The sequence below is a fragment of the Zingiber officinale genome, chromosome 4B (assembly GCF_018446385.1).
Source record: "Zingiber officinale cultivar Zhangliang chromosome 4B, Zo_v1.1, whole genome shotgun sequence".
NCBI lineage: Eukaryota > Viridiplantae > Streptophyta > Magnoliopsida > Zingiberales > Zingiberaceae > Zingiber > Zingiber officinale.
Window position 1 is genome coordinate 140,282,937 of NC_055993.1, and position 16,436 is coordinate 140,299,372.

The 16,436-nt window shown below is 38.0% G+C and overlaps 1 protein-coding gene across 1 annotated transcript; it reads right to left on the bottom strand.

The window, feature by feature from the left end:
• Positions 1–1,679: 1,679 nt before the first annotated feature.
• LOC121977175 lies at positions 1,680–4,640 on the bottom strand. The gene is made up of 3 exons (XM_042529739.1): positions 3,970–4,640; positions 3,233–3,396; positions 1,680–3,022 (listed from the first exon to the last, which is right to left on the bottom strand). The coding sequence occupies exons 1-3, from the start codon at positions 4,568–4,570 to the stop codon at positions 1,958–1,960; spliced, it is 1,830 nt and encodes a 609-aa protein (XP_042385673.1). The 5' UTR covers positions 4,571–4,640; the 3' UTR covers positions 1,680–1,957.
• Between the last annotated feature and the right edge of the window lie 11,796 nt (positions 4,641–16,436).

The following is a 16,436-nucleotide window of genomic DNA, read 5'->3' on the forward strand; positions in this document are numbered from 1 at the left end:
TATATAATTAGATATAATTAATTTATATTAACAAAATAAAGCAAGATCAAAAGGTCATTCTTAGTGGTGTGTATGTAGAGAAGTCTAATGCTCAAGTCTTCTTCCACTTTCCAAAAGTTTGTTTGAAGAATATCCTTTCCATTTGATGAAAAACAAAGCCAATAATATTAATAATAATTATATTATTTTTTTTTAGAAAAAAAATCTAACATGAAATGGAGGATTGGAACCATGCAACAACAATTCTTTCTTCCACCAAAAGTAAAGAATTTATTTATCTAAAGGTAGGAAAAAATTATAGTGAAAAAATCCTTTTAATTAATAAAAATATAGATGCTCTTAGTTTTTAAAGGATAGTTTTCATATTCAATCATATTTTGGATTGCTTATGATCAATAGCTCAACTTCTTGAATATCTAAATCATCGTTTTATATTGCTTCGTGGATATCTCGACTTCAAAATTATAAAATAAATTATTTTTAATTGTTTAATTTATGGTACCTAATTAAACGTTGAACATATTTATCCTTCATGTTGGAGAAATGATTAATTACATTAGAATGATTTAAATATCCACGTAAGAATCAAAACTAATCCACTTAGAGTGCAATCCTAACACATTGCATTTATTATTAATATTTTTTAAAAATAAAAATTAATTATATATGTATATATATATATTAATATAATGCCACACACCAAACCACATATACTACGTGGAGAGCATTCATTAAATCTTAATTTTTTTAAAAAATTTAATATTATTTTTTACTCTTTTTTTAATCCACCTCATCCGCGAACCAACACAAGTCACCGCGACGTCCAGATCTTTCCGAACCAAGTCATCCGACGGTTTGACTGAACCGACCAAAATTGACCCATCATCCAATTTTAAAATCCCTGATTTTTATTTTAAAAAATAAAGATAAAATATAAAAATTGCGCTGTGATTTATGGCCATCTTTGCCCTTCGACTGCCGACACGTCGACCGGACCATATCTCGGAGACCGGACCGGGTTCGGTTCACCAAAATGGATCGATCCGCCGGTCGCAGTTGGAGGAGAGAAATTAATTAAGAGGATCTTCCTGATTAATCAAGTGGTTAAGCGTGATTGATGGCTTGATAACGATATTCTATCTGAAAAATTGTACATTAGATTTGATGATACATGTTGATTTGTTTATTAGATAGATCAAGTTTGAATTAGAATTAAATTTAGTCATGCGACATGACTCGTGTCCAATGCCAACGGTGACATGACTTATTCGAACTGTAACTAATTTAGAAACTATTAAAGGATGGAAAAGGACAACACTTAATTAATTAATTCAAAGTGGATAAGTCATTAAATTTTTAAAAATATTAATAATTCATTTAATTAGTAGCCATAAACGGGTGCCGTTGCTTCGGTTCTCATGGTCAAGATTACGATGATGATGAATCATGGCGGAGCCGTTGGCGCACGTGCACGCACGCACTGTTAAATGGCATTCACGTGCCGTGGTCTGCATGTTCAAACCAGAACGCGCCAAGTTACATGATCGTTTAAATCCATGACTAACTATTTTCTAGATCTTTAAATCATATAATTTTTTTAAAATAATAAATAATATAAATAAACTTTATATTATTTTATATCGATGCACAAGATATGCACAGAGAGCAGCAGCAGCAACTGGACACCAAATTTATCTATTAAGTTGGTTCTCTGAACACAGTTTCATCAGCTGCTTGAGAGTTTGACAACACCAGTTCAAATCTAATTTCAGAGGAATTAAACTGTAATCGACATGGAGCTTCATTGGATTACAAGGATGGATGCTCGCCATGGTTGGCAAAGTCGATCGATCTCGATGCGGTTTGGATCTCTTGTGCCTCAGGATCAATTGCAGCGGTATCTCGCGAGATGCAGGGTGGGTTTCATGATGCTTGTACTCTTAGAAGTCAGACTCTATTATCTGCGGCAAACAACAGAAGTACAGGAGGATTCCGCATCAATCAACCACATTCCGAACCTTTCAAGCTCCACTTGCACCGAAGCCGTTGTCATTTGTCGATCCCAAAAGATGATATTCGCTTTGCTTTCAGAAGGTTTCGGAGTAGCATCCCCTAATTTCAAACCAATGCTTGAGTGATCAAATCTTTCCTTCTCGCCTAATGTCATCGCAATGAGATGCATGAAACTTTCGTCTCTCATCAGCTGAGAATTGTTTGCCAACAGAAACTTGCTCGCCGTTGCCATCTTGTGAACGTACTCACTGTTCCAAATCTTTAAAGAGGATGGGCGGCTCTTCACAAACAGAAGCTCAACATCTTTCGCAACAGCAAGATTACACGAAGAATTTGGCAACTCAGGTAATGAACCACCATTTGGAATCATATTACCATCGATCAACCAGGTATCGTAGCCGAATTCCAGGCACTTCTGGATGATAGAGGCTTTAACCCAAGTCTCTCTTACAAAGTCTGCCTCATGTTGGAGGTCCATCGATTTGTCGTGTCCAAAACTTGAAATCAACTTGTTTGAATCAATGACACCATATCCTCTCCTGGCAAGGTCAAGCAAGAGCTCTGTATCTCCACCGACAAAAACAACATTCAGCAAACCATCTTTTTCAAGATTGCAAATAAGGTTTCTAGCAATCTTCTCAGTCGTCTGGTACAAGCTTATCACGACTAATTTGTTCTGTTTCATAGAGTGAACTATAGATCTGAGCTCATCAAAGCTACCTGCGACTCTACCTGGAAAAGTTTCCGCAAAACAGAAGTCGTACCATTTTAAGTTCCTCAGTGGTGGCAGCTCCAGGAGGTTGAAATCGAGAGGTTCATCCTCCAACAAACTTGAATCAGGACCAATCGTCTTTCCATAATTTACGCCTGCATCTCTATGAGAGATGCTGAGAGCTCTTTCTCGATTGAAGTTTGTGTATATATTGTAGTACCCACGGGAATGAATGAATTTGATGAACCAAGGAGTCCAAATTCTCTCACCGAACCTTTTGTACCATCCTGTAGTCACCTGAAAAACATGGCCCCAAAAGAGGGAAAAGAGGCAATAACATTGTGAAAACTCGACATGTAGAAAATGTAGCACAAAAATCACAATTTACTGATAGATCAGGAATTTAACAAGGCAATAAGATTTCTTTTATTTGGAAAATCACTTATATTCAAACAACTTGAAAATGAAGAAAAAAACTATCTTGGTGCCTGAAATAAACAAGATTACCATGCCTTGTAGAAATGGCTTGATTCCTTTGGTTTTGTTTTCATCGTACCATAGACGAAATTCCTTCCATGGTTTTGGAAAAAGAAGCTGACCCCATGTGCCAACCAATTGGTACAAGAAAATTCGCGTTTCGTTATCCAACTGCAATCTGTTTCCATGTTTGCCTGCAAGTTCATAGTCAACTAGATTTACAACAAGGTGATTTTTTGATGTCACCATCGTCAATTCATCACCGTGAAGCCATGTTTATCTCAACTATTTAAGATCCCTCGATCGAGCTCTTGCAAGACCATATCAGTAGTAGCACAAGAAGCACTTAGTCTCAAAAAATCAGCCATGCATACATTTCGATCATAATGAGAAATTGAATAGAAGCACTTAAATACACCTTGCAACCTCATCTATCCCAAGGCTTCATGATCTATTCCATGTCTGAACAAGCAATCTAAAAGGAAACTTTCATAAGCAAAGATCGTGAGTGAAGTGGTACAACTCAAGTCATCTACATTCAAGATGAAAAAACAATTCTTACAGGTTGCAAATGTTGTAAATTCACAGAAAGAATGGCATCTCAATTGCTGAATTCATATGCACTAAAATCTCTAGAACACCGATGAGTTTTAAACAATTCAAGGCAAACAGTGTGATCTGAGATACAAGTCACACAAAAGGATCTTGGCACGAATTAAAGACAACTGAGTAGAGAAAACAGGGAGAAAGGAGAAGCAACAGCATACCAGCAACAAACCTCGGCCGTTGGAGTGACGCGCCGTAGATGGAAGGATCGAAGTTCGCCGGGTCGTAGTAGTACTTCAAGATCAGCCCTTTGAGGAACTTGTAGTACAGCGGCGACAACTCAAGGTCGTCCTCCACCACGAAGGCGAACTCGTCGTCGGAGCTGGGCCACCACGCCTCCAGCCACTGCGCCTGGAGCCCGACGTTGGCCGTCCTGTAGTGGACAATTTTCTCCCCATGTGGCCAGCCGATCCGGTCGACGAGATCCAAAATCTGGCGCGACTCTTCCAGCTGGCTGTCGACCGTCGAGTCGGAGGAGCCATTCGCGACGCGGAAGTGATCGACGAGGACGTGGAGGTGGACGCGGTCGCCGGCGTAGTCTGCGGCCGCGAGGGAGCGTAGGCAGCGGCGGAGGGAAGCGATGCGGTCGTAGGTGAGGACCTTGATGATGAAGGTGAAGCGGGAATTAGGGTTTGAGGTAGGAGAAAGGGAAATGGACGATCGGAAGGAGGACGAGGAGGAGCGGTAGGAGAAGAGAAGGAAGAGAGAGGAGAAGGAGACGAGGACCAAGATGGAAAGCAGGGGTCTCCCCTTCGGTTGCATCGTGTGAGAAGATGGCCGGAATCAAACCGGAGCTTGCTCGGAGGGATCGCCCGTCGGCGGAAACGGGGCGTATAATAGTGGACGAATATGGGCCGAACAGTCCCAAATCGGCCCATTAAATATGGGCCGACAAAGTACGCATAAACACAATTACCGACGTGGAAAGCACGTGGCCAAATCTGCCCGTTCGACCAAATCTACCCCAGATTACTTACTCTCTGTTTGGATGGAGTTAGTGAATGTTCATTAAAAGGGCACTAAGTTTTGAAATCCCTATATCTACTTTCTCACAATATATTTGAATGACATGGTTTTGGCACCAAAACTATTTCACAGTCATACCCACACTAGATACCCTACATTGTGGCAAACAAATGGGTTATTTGGATTTATAAAACGCTCAGAAACGACTATCATAGCTTCATAACCGATCATAGCTCCACCAGTATATCAGCAATGCTGGGTATGTTTGAATTTTGATTTCCTCTTTCGGTGTACCCTATGTCGTTCACTGTTCAATTTACTAATTGAATCTTTAAGCTTGCTCATGCACAGATGATCATTAACTTAATTGTGCTGATTATGTTTGATTTCAAGGGATGGTTGCCGGTAGGGATATGAAGGGCAAGAAGAATCATGTTGTCGCGGTGATTGGGGATGGAGCCATGACCAGTGGACAAGCATATGGAGCTTTAAACAATGTCGAGTGAAGCTGCCTGAGATTGCTAGAGGATGAGCCACATATTAGGTGTCCCTGATGTTGACGAAGTCACCATGAGCTGGAGGAAGGTGGGACTATCAGAGATGCCTACGGAGCTGAAGAAAGGAGTTGTTGAGCACTGCATGTTATATTTGAGAAGTGTTCTAAGATAATTATTTTACAATTTATACTACTTATTAGATAAATAAAGATTCACTATTTGAGTGCACATTCTATGTGTATTTGATTAGGTCTTAAACTCACTTACTAAATATCCACAATATAATTCATAACATAAGAGAATTTGTGATAAGATCACAACTAGTGAGCATCTCTATATATGTAATATAAATGTATTGAAATATTTCCTAGTTAACAAATTGATGTATTCAGAATCATTGATTCCGTGAGACTAACATAGGTTATACTTCTTGGTTTAACTAAGCAACTACTCCTCACTGCCTGGAGACATTAGAATGTCGAGAGTTAAACGTGGATGCTAGTTATGACAACTAGTTCATTGGAGTGGTTTGCTGTAAGACTTCATATGATTTTCTACGTATATGGATATGTCAATGAAACTCTTATTGTACCTTAAGTGTGAGTTTCCTTTAACTTGAGGTGTTCAAGTCACCTTGGTCATTGAGTTACTTTGACATTCTAAACAAGCATCTCCTTGGAAGTATGCCCCCAAAATGATTGGGTATAAGTAAAAGTGTCTCAAGGAGTTACGATAACCCACAGAGGATTCACCACTTCTTATGAGGAAACGTATACCCTATGCCCACTTGTTAGAATTATTACTCAAAGTCTTTCGTCAAAACATCACATGTTAAGAATATTGTACTCGTGGACACATGTACGATTAATTTAAATTCACAGAACGATGAAGTATTCCTTGGGCTATGTGCGACGTAATCACTCTAGTGGGGACTGACACATAAATCATGTCATGAACCAAGTAGGTGTAAGATGGGTACAAGGAACGAGACACGACTCATTGTAGCTGTTGAAAGGTTCAAAAGTAGTTCTAGAATCAACCGTATGATTTTCGGTCAATTTGGGGTCATGATGTACTACTAGGTATCACTTATTATTTATCCATAATTAATGGTTAATTATGGACGGTTAACATAACTGGGAATCTATTGGGTCACATGCACTACAAGTTTATCCAAAGGACTTAAAACGAGCTTGAGAAATGGATTCTCATATTAAGAAAAATTGAATCTAGTTGGACTAGACAAAGAGCAAATATAAAAGATAATTTGTCAGAACAGAAGCATGAATGAGCCACGTCTTTTGAATATGGGTTGGACCCTTTTTAGTTTAGTTATAAACCAAAATTAGTTTGGTTTTAATTAGAAGAGGTTCAACCATTAAACCAAGTTGGTTTGGTTTTGAACTGAACCAAGAACTTAATGGGTTTTGTTTTGATTAAGGATTGTTGGGTTGGGTATGGGATTGCTCATAAACTCGTGTAAAGAATCTATATAAGATATAGATTGGGAGAAGATTAATATTTTTTTCATTAGATTAGGTTTTTGGAAAACCTAATTGTTCTCTCCCTTTCTCTCTCCCTCCTACCCGTCAACACCTACCAACAAGAGTTCGCCGTCGACCATTCACAGCCAGACTGCCCAGTCGATGATCTAACTACCTTTGGCCACCCAGTTACCGCCAAGGGAATCTACAGCCTGCGTGGGATGCCAGCAGCGCCGCCCACCACCTGCAGCACCTTCGAGGTGTTGTGCTGGCCTTTCGTCGCCTTCCTCCCGACATTGGATGTCTTAGACTCGCTACTCTATGTCCGCATCGAGTTTTCTCTTTTCGGACATCAGTTACATCGTTTAGTGTCATCGGGTTAAGCTGGGCACCAAACATCGTTTTCACATGCAAGGCTAGTACCTTTCTCGAAGACAAAACTCATGACTTTCGAAGTCATCTTGAGGTGTTCTTGGCGTGGATACAAATAGATGTAAGGCTTCCGAGTGTCTCTAGGTTGATGCCCTTTCCACTCCGTGTCATCCGTCAAGTATACCTAGAGTAAATTTGTTTCCATAAAATTTTTATATTGCGATCATGTTTGCATGAAATGTATCCTTACATGCGTGTGATATGTGTGTTATAATAAATTAGATTTATTATTATTTTTAATTTTTGCTGCACATGTTTACAAAATATGTTATAAGCACGTACATGCGTCGAGCTATTTAGCAATGGTATCAGAGTTTGATCGTGCTTCAATATAATCATAAAATTATTTTACGATTCGTAAATAGTCATATAATTAATTTTGAAAATTTTCTTATTTTATTCAAAAATTTTATTTTTAAAAAGCTTCTTAATTTGTTATGAAATTTTAATTTTAGAAAATTTCTAAAATAATTTAGAAAATTAAATTTTAAAATATTCTATAATAATTTAGAAAATTTAAATTCATAAAGATTCTGAATTTATTAAGAAATTTTATTTTTAAAAAGTTTCCTAATTAATTAGTAAATTCTATTTTTAAAAAAAAAACTAAAATAATTTTAGAAAATTTCAAATTTGAAAGATTCTAAATTAATTAAGAAAGTCTAATTATTTATATTTTCTAATTAGTTAAGAGATTTAAAATTAGGCAATTGTTTCCTAGTTAATTAGATTTTTTATTAAGAAATATTTTTTAGATAAAGTATGTAATTAAATTTGAAATTTTATTTCCTAATTTAATTAAAGAAAATTTAATTTATGGAAATTAGAATCTTACAAATATTTTATTTTAAAAATAAAATTATGATGACTATTACATTGTTAATATCATATTCATGCCATATTGTATGTCATGTAGTTGTATTTCTTATATCATAAATTATGTCATGTGCGCGATGTTTCATATCATTATTTATGTTATGCGTGATTAATCAGTCAACTTTAACTTGAAGCATTAACTTGTTGACTCACTCTATGGTTAATGTAGATAGATGTGAGGTTGAGTAATATACATACGATGTATACTTGTTAATGAATTAACAACTTGATTTTATGTGAATATTCAATTAGTTGATAGCATATAAGTGACACATAATTGGTATATGTGATACCTAGCGCTATAGTTAAAAATGACTTGTTGGACTCACTTCAAGGTTGTTCTTATTTATGGTGGATATCAATTAATTTGGAGAAAAACCTACGATCTCCCAAATTCAAAGTAAAACTCTTGAATTTGATAAATGAATGAGATTTTTAAATGCATGTAAATTATTTACATTTACAATATAAAATCATCTCTCTCGTATTTTCTCGATTTTGTATTTCTAGGTTAATCGTTTGGCAATGACATTTTTAAATTTGCGTTCGATTTTGGACTTGAACAAATTGACTGAGCCGAACTTCTTGGACTAGCTTAGAAACTTGAGAATTGGTCTCAAGGTTGAAAAGATTATGTATATCTTTGATGAGCCTCTTACCACAAGTTTAGGAGATGATGCAAATTCAGACTAATTATTGGTCTATCAGAAGCATACGACTAATTCTGAGCTTACTAGTTGCATCATGCTAACCTTGATGAGCATGAGCATATGGATGCTTATACTATTATCTATCATCTTTGTGAACTTTTTGATGAGTATGCTAAATCTGAAATGTTCGAGATCTCCAAACTTCTCTTTTGTTCAAAGATGTAGGAGGGTTCATCTTTAGTGTAATTTGTACTGAAGATGAATGACTACATTAAGCAATTGAGATCACTCAATTTTACGATGAATAATGAATTTAGTATTAATTTAATTCTGCTTAGTTTACCTAGCTAAAAGTTATCCACAGTTTGTGATGAACTATTAAATGAACAATCTTAAATCCACCATTCTCGAAATGATCAGCATGCTCAAGCCTATGTAATCTTCTATTAAGAAAGAACAAAAGATTGTGATGTTAGTGTTGGACCCCATGGTTGTTTTGATGTGATCAACTAAGTTGGGTTAAGTCCTGCTTGTTATTTGATCTTTGTGTCTAAGTGTGCAGGAGCTTAGGAGCTCAGAAAGTCGAGCGGAAGACACGGCTAGCGAGAAGGACGGCATGAGAAGGGAGCCGACGGGCTCGGTGCATCAGAAGGACGAAAAAGCTGCGAAAGAGTCTTTGACCTAGCCAAAGTGACCGTTTGTAATCGGATAGAGTTTTATCCGGTCAAATCCCTTGGAGGCGCCCTCCGCCTCTTTGGAAGCCCCCTCAAGACTCGAGATAGAGTTTTCAGGAGCTATATAAAGGCCCCTGGAACTAGGAAATAATCAATTCAACTAAGTATTCAATTCTTAGCAATGTGTAAGAGCTTTTAGTGTGTAAAAGGTTTCTCCGCCTTTAGAGAAGGAGATTAATAGTGTGCTATTTCACCGCATTGGATTAACAACCTTCTTGGTTGTAACCAAGTCAACTGCTGAGTCTTCCTTCTTGCTTTTCTGTTAATTAATTTTGTTTTTGTTATTGTTGCTATTATCTTAGAGTTGAAAGTTTGAGGAGGGTACTTTTTGTTTGCAGGCAATTCACCCCTCCTATTTTGTCGGCCCCGCTGCACCAACAAGTGATATCAGAGTCAGACCGCCTCAGAAGGACTGACCGCCGACTGAATCACAAAGATCAAGACGATGGCCGGAACAAACATTTAGTCCCCGAAATTCAATGGAGACTTCGCTACATGGAAGCGAAGAATGGATGTATTTTTTAAAACGAATTTCGATATTTTACTGATAATGAAATATTGTTTTCCAGTCCCAAAAGATAAAGAAGAGTACCAATGGACGAAAAAGGAGCAAGTCGATTTCGTGGCCAACGGAAAGGCGGAATTTCACTTGCTCAACGTTATGCCGCCCCAAGAGGTAAGTCAGATCGGAAGGTATAACTCCGCCAAAGACCCTTGGGAAAAAATTTTGGAGCTTCACGAAGGCATCTCAGAAGCAAAGTTAGCAAGGTGGGACATCGTTCAGACTCAACTGACGAATCTCCGAATGAACAATAGCGAGAAGGTAGCACAACTCCAAGCGAGAATCAAATAGCTGATAACTCAGCTAAATAATCTCGGAGAATCGGTAACAAACCAAGACTCGATCCGGTACGCGCTCTAGAAATGTTAAATTTAATAAAAGCATGTCTTCTAGAAATGTACGATAATTTAAAGTTAGAAAATAATAAATTAAAATTGAAAATTGAAAAATTGACAAATAATGCATGCTTAAATAAAATTTCAAAATCAAAATTAAGAATTTATGAAAAATTAAATTGGTATATTAGAAAACATCAGGGACAACTTAGAAAAGTTTCCAAAAGTTATGTACCCCCTAAGTTCTTGATTAATCCAGTAGGAAGGAATCTATATTGGGTTCCAAAATCTTTTCTAGTTTAATTTTTTGAATTAAAGTTTTCAGCGAGAAAATTAAACGTTAACATTTCTTTATGAGACTTTATCTAAGGAAGTGGTTGTTGCTCCAATAACTAAGAAGACCTAGTGCCTCGCCACGACCTGGAAGCCAAAATATTGAAATAAAATGTTTAATTAACTTTCGGGTAAAACATTAAAATTAGAATTAAATAATACTTTAAAAAGTTTTTTCAAACATTTTTTTAAATTCTTCAAAAATATTTTTATACTTAGAAAAATGTTTCATGCATAATTTTTTTTTAAAAAAAAATTGTTTAAAAAATTGCCTAAGTTAAAATTTTCTTCTACTTAGAAAAATCTCAAAAATAGTTATGTTTGCAAAATCTTTAAAAAAAAATTTAACAATTATTTTGACACTGATTTATTTTAAATCTTATTTAATTTTTTTTTATTTAGAAATTATTTTGATAATGATTTCTTTTAAAATTGAACTTTTCCTTAGAAAACTTCTATTTGAAAATTATGACCCCATTTTTTTGCTGTGATCAAAGGGGGAGAGATAGAAACAAATTTAGGGAGAGTTAAGAATTAAAAATTTCTTTTTCTTATTGTTGCAAATTCTACTATTGCAATCTTTATACTTAAACTGTTAGTTTAGTAATTTCTATAAATTACTGTTTGTTTGTTTTTCCCCTAACTTGAACTTGGGTTGATGCACATAAAAAAGAGGGAGATTGTTGGATCCCATGGTTGTTTTGATGTGATCAACTAAGTTGGGTTAGGTCCTGCTTGTTATTTGATCCCTGTGTCTAAGTGTGCAGGAACTTATGAGCGCAGGAAGTCGAGCGGAAGACACAGCTAGCGAGAAGGATGACACGGGAAGGGAGCCGACGGGCTCGGTGCGTCCGAAGGACGAAAAAGCTGCGGAAGAGTACTCGGTGGACGAGAAGAACGTGCACGACGTTCGAGGGACGAGAAGTCGGGACGAAAGCCTGCTCGAGGAGAAGACCGAAAATTGGCTTCGGGTGAGCCTTATTTCGGTTGGCCACAATCACCTATGCAATCGGAGCCTCGGAAGAAGAAGACAAGTCAAAAGGACTTGAAAAACTAGCTGGAGGTGCCTTTAACGAAGTGCTGAAGGTGCCTGCGCTGCTTGCAGACTCGGAGGCGCCTTCATTGGCTTGAAGGCTCCTAATTTTGACATTTCTTTTCCCTTTCTAAATTTGTGTCATTTTAAATTAAACAAATTCCTCAAAGTGTGGCACATTTTACTCTTTCAAAGAGTAAATGAAATCAAATTAAGTCTTAGATTCGTCTTTTACTTTCTAAGAAAATGCCAAAACCCCAACTTGACATTTCTTATCCTTTTCTAAATGTGTCAATTTAAATTAAGTTTAAATCCTCAAAGTTTGACACATTTTACTCTTCCACAGAGTAAACATCTTACATTAAGACCTAGATTTTCCTTTAATTATCCTAAGAAAATACCAAAACCCCAATTTGGTATTTCTTATGTTTTCCCAATTGTGCCAATTTAATTCAAACATAATTCCTTAAAATTTGGCACATGTTACCCTTTCCAAGAGTGATAATTTAGATTAAGGTTTACATTTCCCTTAATTCCATAAGAAAATGCCGAATTCCAAATTCGACATTACTTGTACTTACATCAAGTGTGTCAATTTAAATTAGATTCAACTCCTCAAATTTTGCCACATTTTACTCTTTCAAAGAGTAACACTAATAATCCTTTTTCATTTTCAAAGGTTAGTGAAACCTTAAAAATGCTCTCAAGTGTCAACTTTACCAAGGTTGGGCTAACTACCTTTCCAATTGAAGCTGACACTCTCTAAACCCATCTAGGGTGTAGAGAATATGCTCCTAGAAACCCAAAACCTATCGGTGCTCCTCGAATGCTCTAGGTACTCACTAGGGATGACTTCCCTAGTCACCTTCCTAAGGACCTTTCTAAGCTTCTTAGAAGCCTTGGTCACTTCTACTAGGTCAACTCTACGGATTGCTTCCCTTGTAATCTTCTTTGTGACTTTATTAGGCCTTTTTGGAGCCTTAGTCACCTTTACTAGATCAACTTTAGGGATGACCTCCCTTATGACTTTCTTTGTGACTTTGTTAGACTTCTTAGAAGTCCTAGTCACATTGGTCTTACCAAAAGAACCTTTAGGGATTCCTTCCCTAGTATCCTTGACTTGACCTTCACACCTAGGGTTGGTCTCATAGCTATATGGAATCCTATGAAAAGAAGTCACATCATTCTTGACTTTAGGTTTGTATCCCAAATCTTTATAAGTTATGCTCATTTTCTTAGGTTATGCTCATTTTGACCCCTAAGCATGTTTTCCATTCTTTCTAAAGTCCTTTCTAAACTATCAAGTCTTATCCTCAAGACTTGGTTTTCACTCCATAAATCCCTAGATTTTGATTTTTCATTGAATCCTTGAGCATTTCTAATTTTAGGCATATATCTAAAGTCCTTAGAATTATTACCTAAGTTGCTATCTACCTTTCTAAACTTAGGTATGGTAAATCTAGCATGAGGAGGAATATATTTATCCTTAAAGCCATCATGCCTCCTATTCTCATGATAATTAGCATCAAAATGATAAAAGTTATTTCTAGCATGTTTTTTATCATGTGTCAAAGGAATAGGTTCATTAAATGATACCTTGGTTTTTACCTTGGAAGCTCCCCCTAGACTTGTGCTTCCTCATTTGACCTTGACCGACTTCTTTCCCTTTGGGCATTAACTTCGATAATGTCCATTTTGATTACACAAGAAACACACAATGTGTTCCTTGCTCTTCTTTGTCGTGGGGATTGTCTCCTTGGGCTTCTCCTTGCCCTTGGGTACTACTTGGCTCTTCTTCTTGGTCAAGTTGGGGCACTTGCTCTTGTAGTACCCATGCTCCCTATACTCAAAGTAAATGATATGATTTTTGTTATTTACAATTGAAGCTTCTATACCTTTGCTTGTAGAGATGATGCTTGATTCTCCATTTGATATAGCTTGAATTGTGGAGGTAGCATCATCTTCTTCTTCTTCTCCTCTTGAGGGTGTGAGTGCTTCCACCTCTTCAATTCGTGAGGATGTGGATGCTTCCACCTCTTCCTCTCTTGAAGATGTGGATGATCTCTCCTCATCTTCCTTCTCCTCTTCTTATTTTTCTTTCTCGAATGTTGCACTCGTGTCAACATCCGATTGGTCCTTCTCTTCTTGGACCAATGAGCCCTTCTCCTTGGGCTCTTCCACTCCTTGAAATTGTGTAGGAGTCTCATGATAAGCAATGATATTTTTCCAAAGATCACTTACACTTGTGTATTCACCTATACTCACAATGATATTATAAGGTAATAAATTTAGCAAAATTTTAGCTACCTCCTTATCGACCTCCGCTTGTTCCCGTTGTTCATCGGTCCAATGTTGAGGTCGGAGGCGCTTCCCCTTCTTGTCTGTTGGAGCTTCAAATGGGTCCTCCAAGACCATTCATTGGTTCCAATCCATTTGGAACCAAGTCTCCAATCGGTTCCTCCAAAAATTGAAGTCCTCTTTGTCATATGGAGGTGGAATCCGGATGTCCCATCCGAGAGGTCCTTCACTCTCCATTTTCTTTATCCTCTAGATTCTTGCTCTCTTGGTGGTTAGTCCGTAGAAGAGCGACCTCGCTTTGATACCAATTGTTGGGACCTTTGTGCCCGCTAGAGGGGGGGTTGAATAGCGGCTCGTCGCGCTTGCGTCGGTTTGCTTCGTCTTGATGATGATACGCAGTGGAAATAGAATACAAGACTCACACAACGCTAACAAGTAGATTTACTTGGTATCCACCTCAAGAAGTGGTGACTAATCCAAGGATCCACACACGACACGCTATCTCCACTATGAAAACCTCCTTCTCGGTCGCAGCCAAAGGTGGAGAAGCCTTGTACAAACTCACCCACAACACAAACACGAATACAAGAAGACGAAATACAAATGCACGTAAAGACACTCTCTTCTTGCTTACTTGTGCTTGTTGTTGCCTCTTGAATCTTGAGAGAACACTCCCAAGATCCTTCAAGAACTGGCGGTGAAGATCGGAGAAAGTCGCTGAAGATCGCTATAAGCTCGCAGAAAATAGATCATGAAAATCTACAGAGAAAATGCTCCGCCAAGGCTTTAAACAGTGCTCCCAATCGATCCAATCCATCCCCAATTGATTGCCACTCAGCACCGCTCCATCGCAGTCATCCATCACCTGCATCCTGTCCAACGGTCGAATCTCAATCGATCGACCGATTGATTGGGAACATCTGAATCGATCGGTGGATCGATTCAGAAGCTTTCTGTGTTCTCGCGATCGTGTGAGAACTCCCCTTCCCAATCGATTGACTGATCGATCGACAACTCCCAATCGATCGCCCGATCGATTGGGAATGCCTCTGTGCTCGCGAATCGATTGACCAATCGATTGGGTCATTCTTTCCTTCGCAGCACACTCCAATCGATCCACTGATCGATTGGACCCTGGTTCAATCGATCGCCCGATCGATTGACCATCCTGAACTTGACTCAAACTCAAGTCCAAAATCTCCAACCCAACTCCTGGTCAATCATGACCTGTTGGGTCTCTATGCCTAGCATTTGGCCACACTCGACCAACCTCGAACTAGCCTTCTAGCCTCCTCCATCAGCCTTGCATCCCTCGGATATCTCCTCATCCTTCACACCTTACCTTCAAGAGCTTCCTTCGGCCTCATCCTAGTTGTCGAGTTCTCCTTGCCAAGTCACACTAGGACTTACCTTGCCAAGACCACATGCTTGGACTTACAACCTTTGCCAAGATCACACTTGGACTTTCCAATTGCCTAGCTCCTCACCAGGACTTTCTCCTTTGCCAAGATCACACTTGGACTTTCCAATTGCCTGGCTCCTCACCAGGACTTTCCCCTGCCTAGCTCCTCACTAGGAATTTACCACTACCTAACTTCCAATTAGGACTTCCAGACGTCTAACCTCCAGTTAGGACTTACGCAGTCAAGTCTCCTGTCATCCCTGACCTACTTGACTTGTCTTCTTATCAACCGGGTCAATCCTTTGACCATCTCTATAACCGGACGATTGCTCCAGCAATCTCCTTATATTGTCAAATATTAAAACTCAAATCCCGACTCAAGCTTAACTCAACTCAAGCTTAGTCAAACTGGTCAAACTTGACCAAAGGAAATTGCTCCAACAAAGGTTTAACCCCCTTCCAAGGTCTTTTGAAAAGATTTTTATGTTTTCAAAGAGTAACTCCCCCTAAAAACATGGTCAAACTTCTATCATTGCACCAACAATGACTTGAGGTTCCTAAATAATTAGGAAAACCAAGACTCGAAGTTTTGAGGTTCAAAATTCAATAATGAAACTAAACCTCAACCTAAACTTCACCTAAGTCGACATTAACCAAACCATGCTTGTTTTTATCATGAAAACTCCCCTTAAGTGTATACAAATATATTTCAAAGTGTTAGGAATGGTTAATGACCCTTGAAAACCAAAACTTGAAGTTTTAAGGTTCCAAAATTCAGAATTGAAACTAAACCTTATCCTAAACTTCACTTTGGTTTCTCTTAACCAATCCATACTTGTTTTCATTATGAAAAACTCCCCCTAAAGTATACAAATATATTCCAAAGGGTTTGGAGTAGTTAACGGGACTAGAAGCGACTTGAAATGCTGAAATCAGGCTTTTCAGGCCAAAATCAAACTTCCCAATCGATTGAAGTTGGGACTCAATCGATTGAAATCACTTCAATCGATCTATTGATCGATTCCA

What these genes read in the sequence shown, in the direction of transcription:
- LOC121977175 (XM_042529739.1), bottom strand. Translation starts at nt 4,570, where the DNA reads ATGCAACCGAAGGGGAGACCCCTGCTTTCCATCTTGGTCCTCGTCTCC. An exon ending in ACGGCCGAGGTTTGTTGCTG is followed by an intron (nt 3,397 to 3,969) that starts GTATGCTGTTGC and finishes ATGAACTTGCAG; the next exon opens with GCAAACATGGAAACAGATTG. An exon ending in AGCCATTTCTACAAGGCATG is followed by an intron (nt 3,023 to 3,232) that starts GTAATCTTGTTT and finishes CATGTTTTTCAG; the next exon opens with GTGACTACAGGATGGTACAA.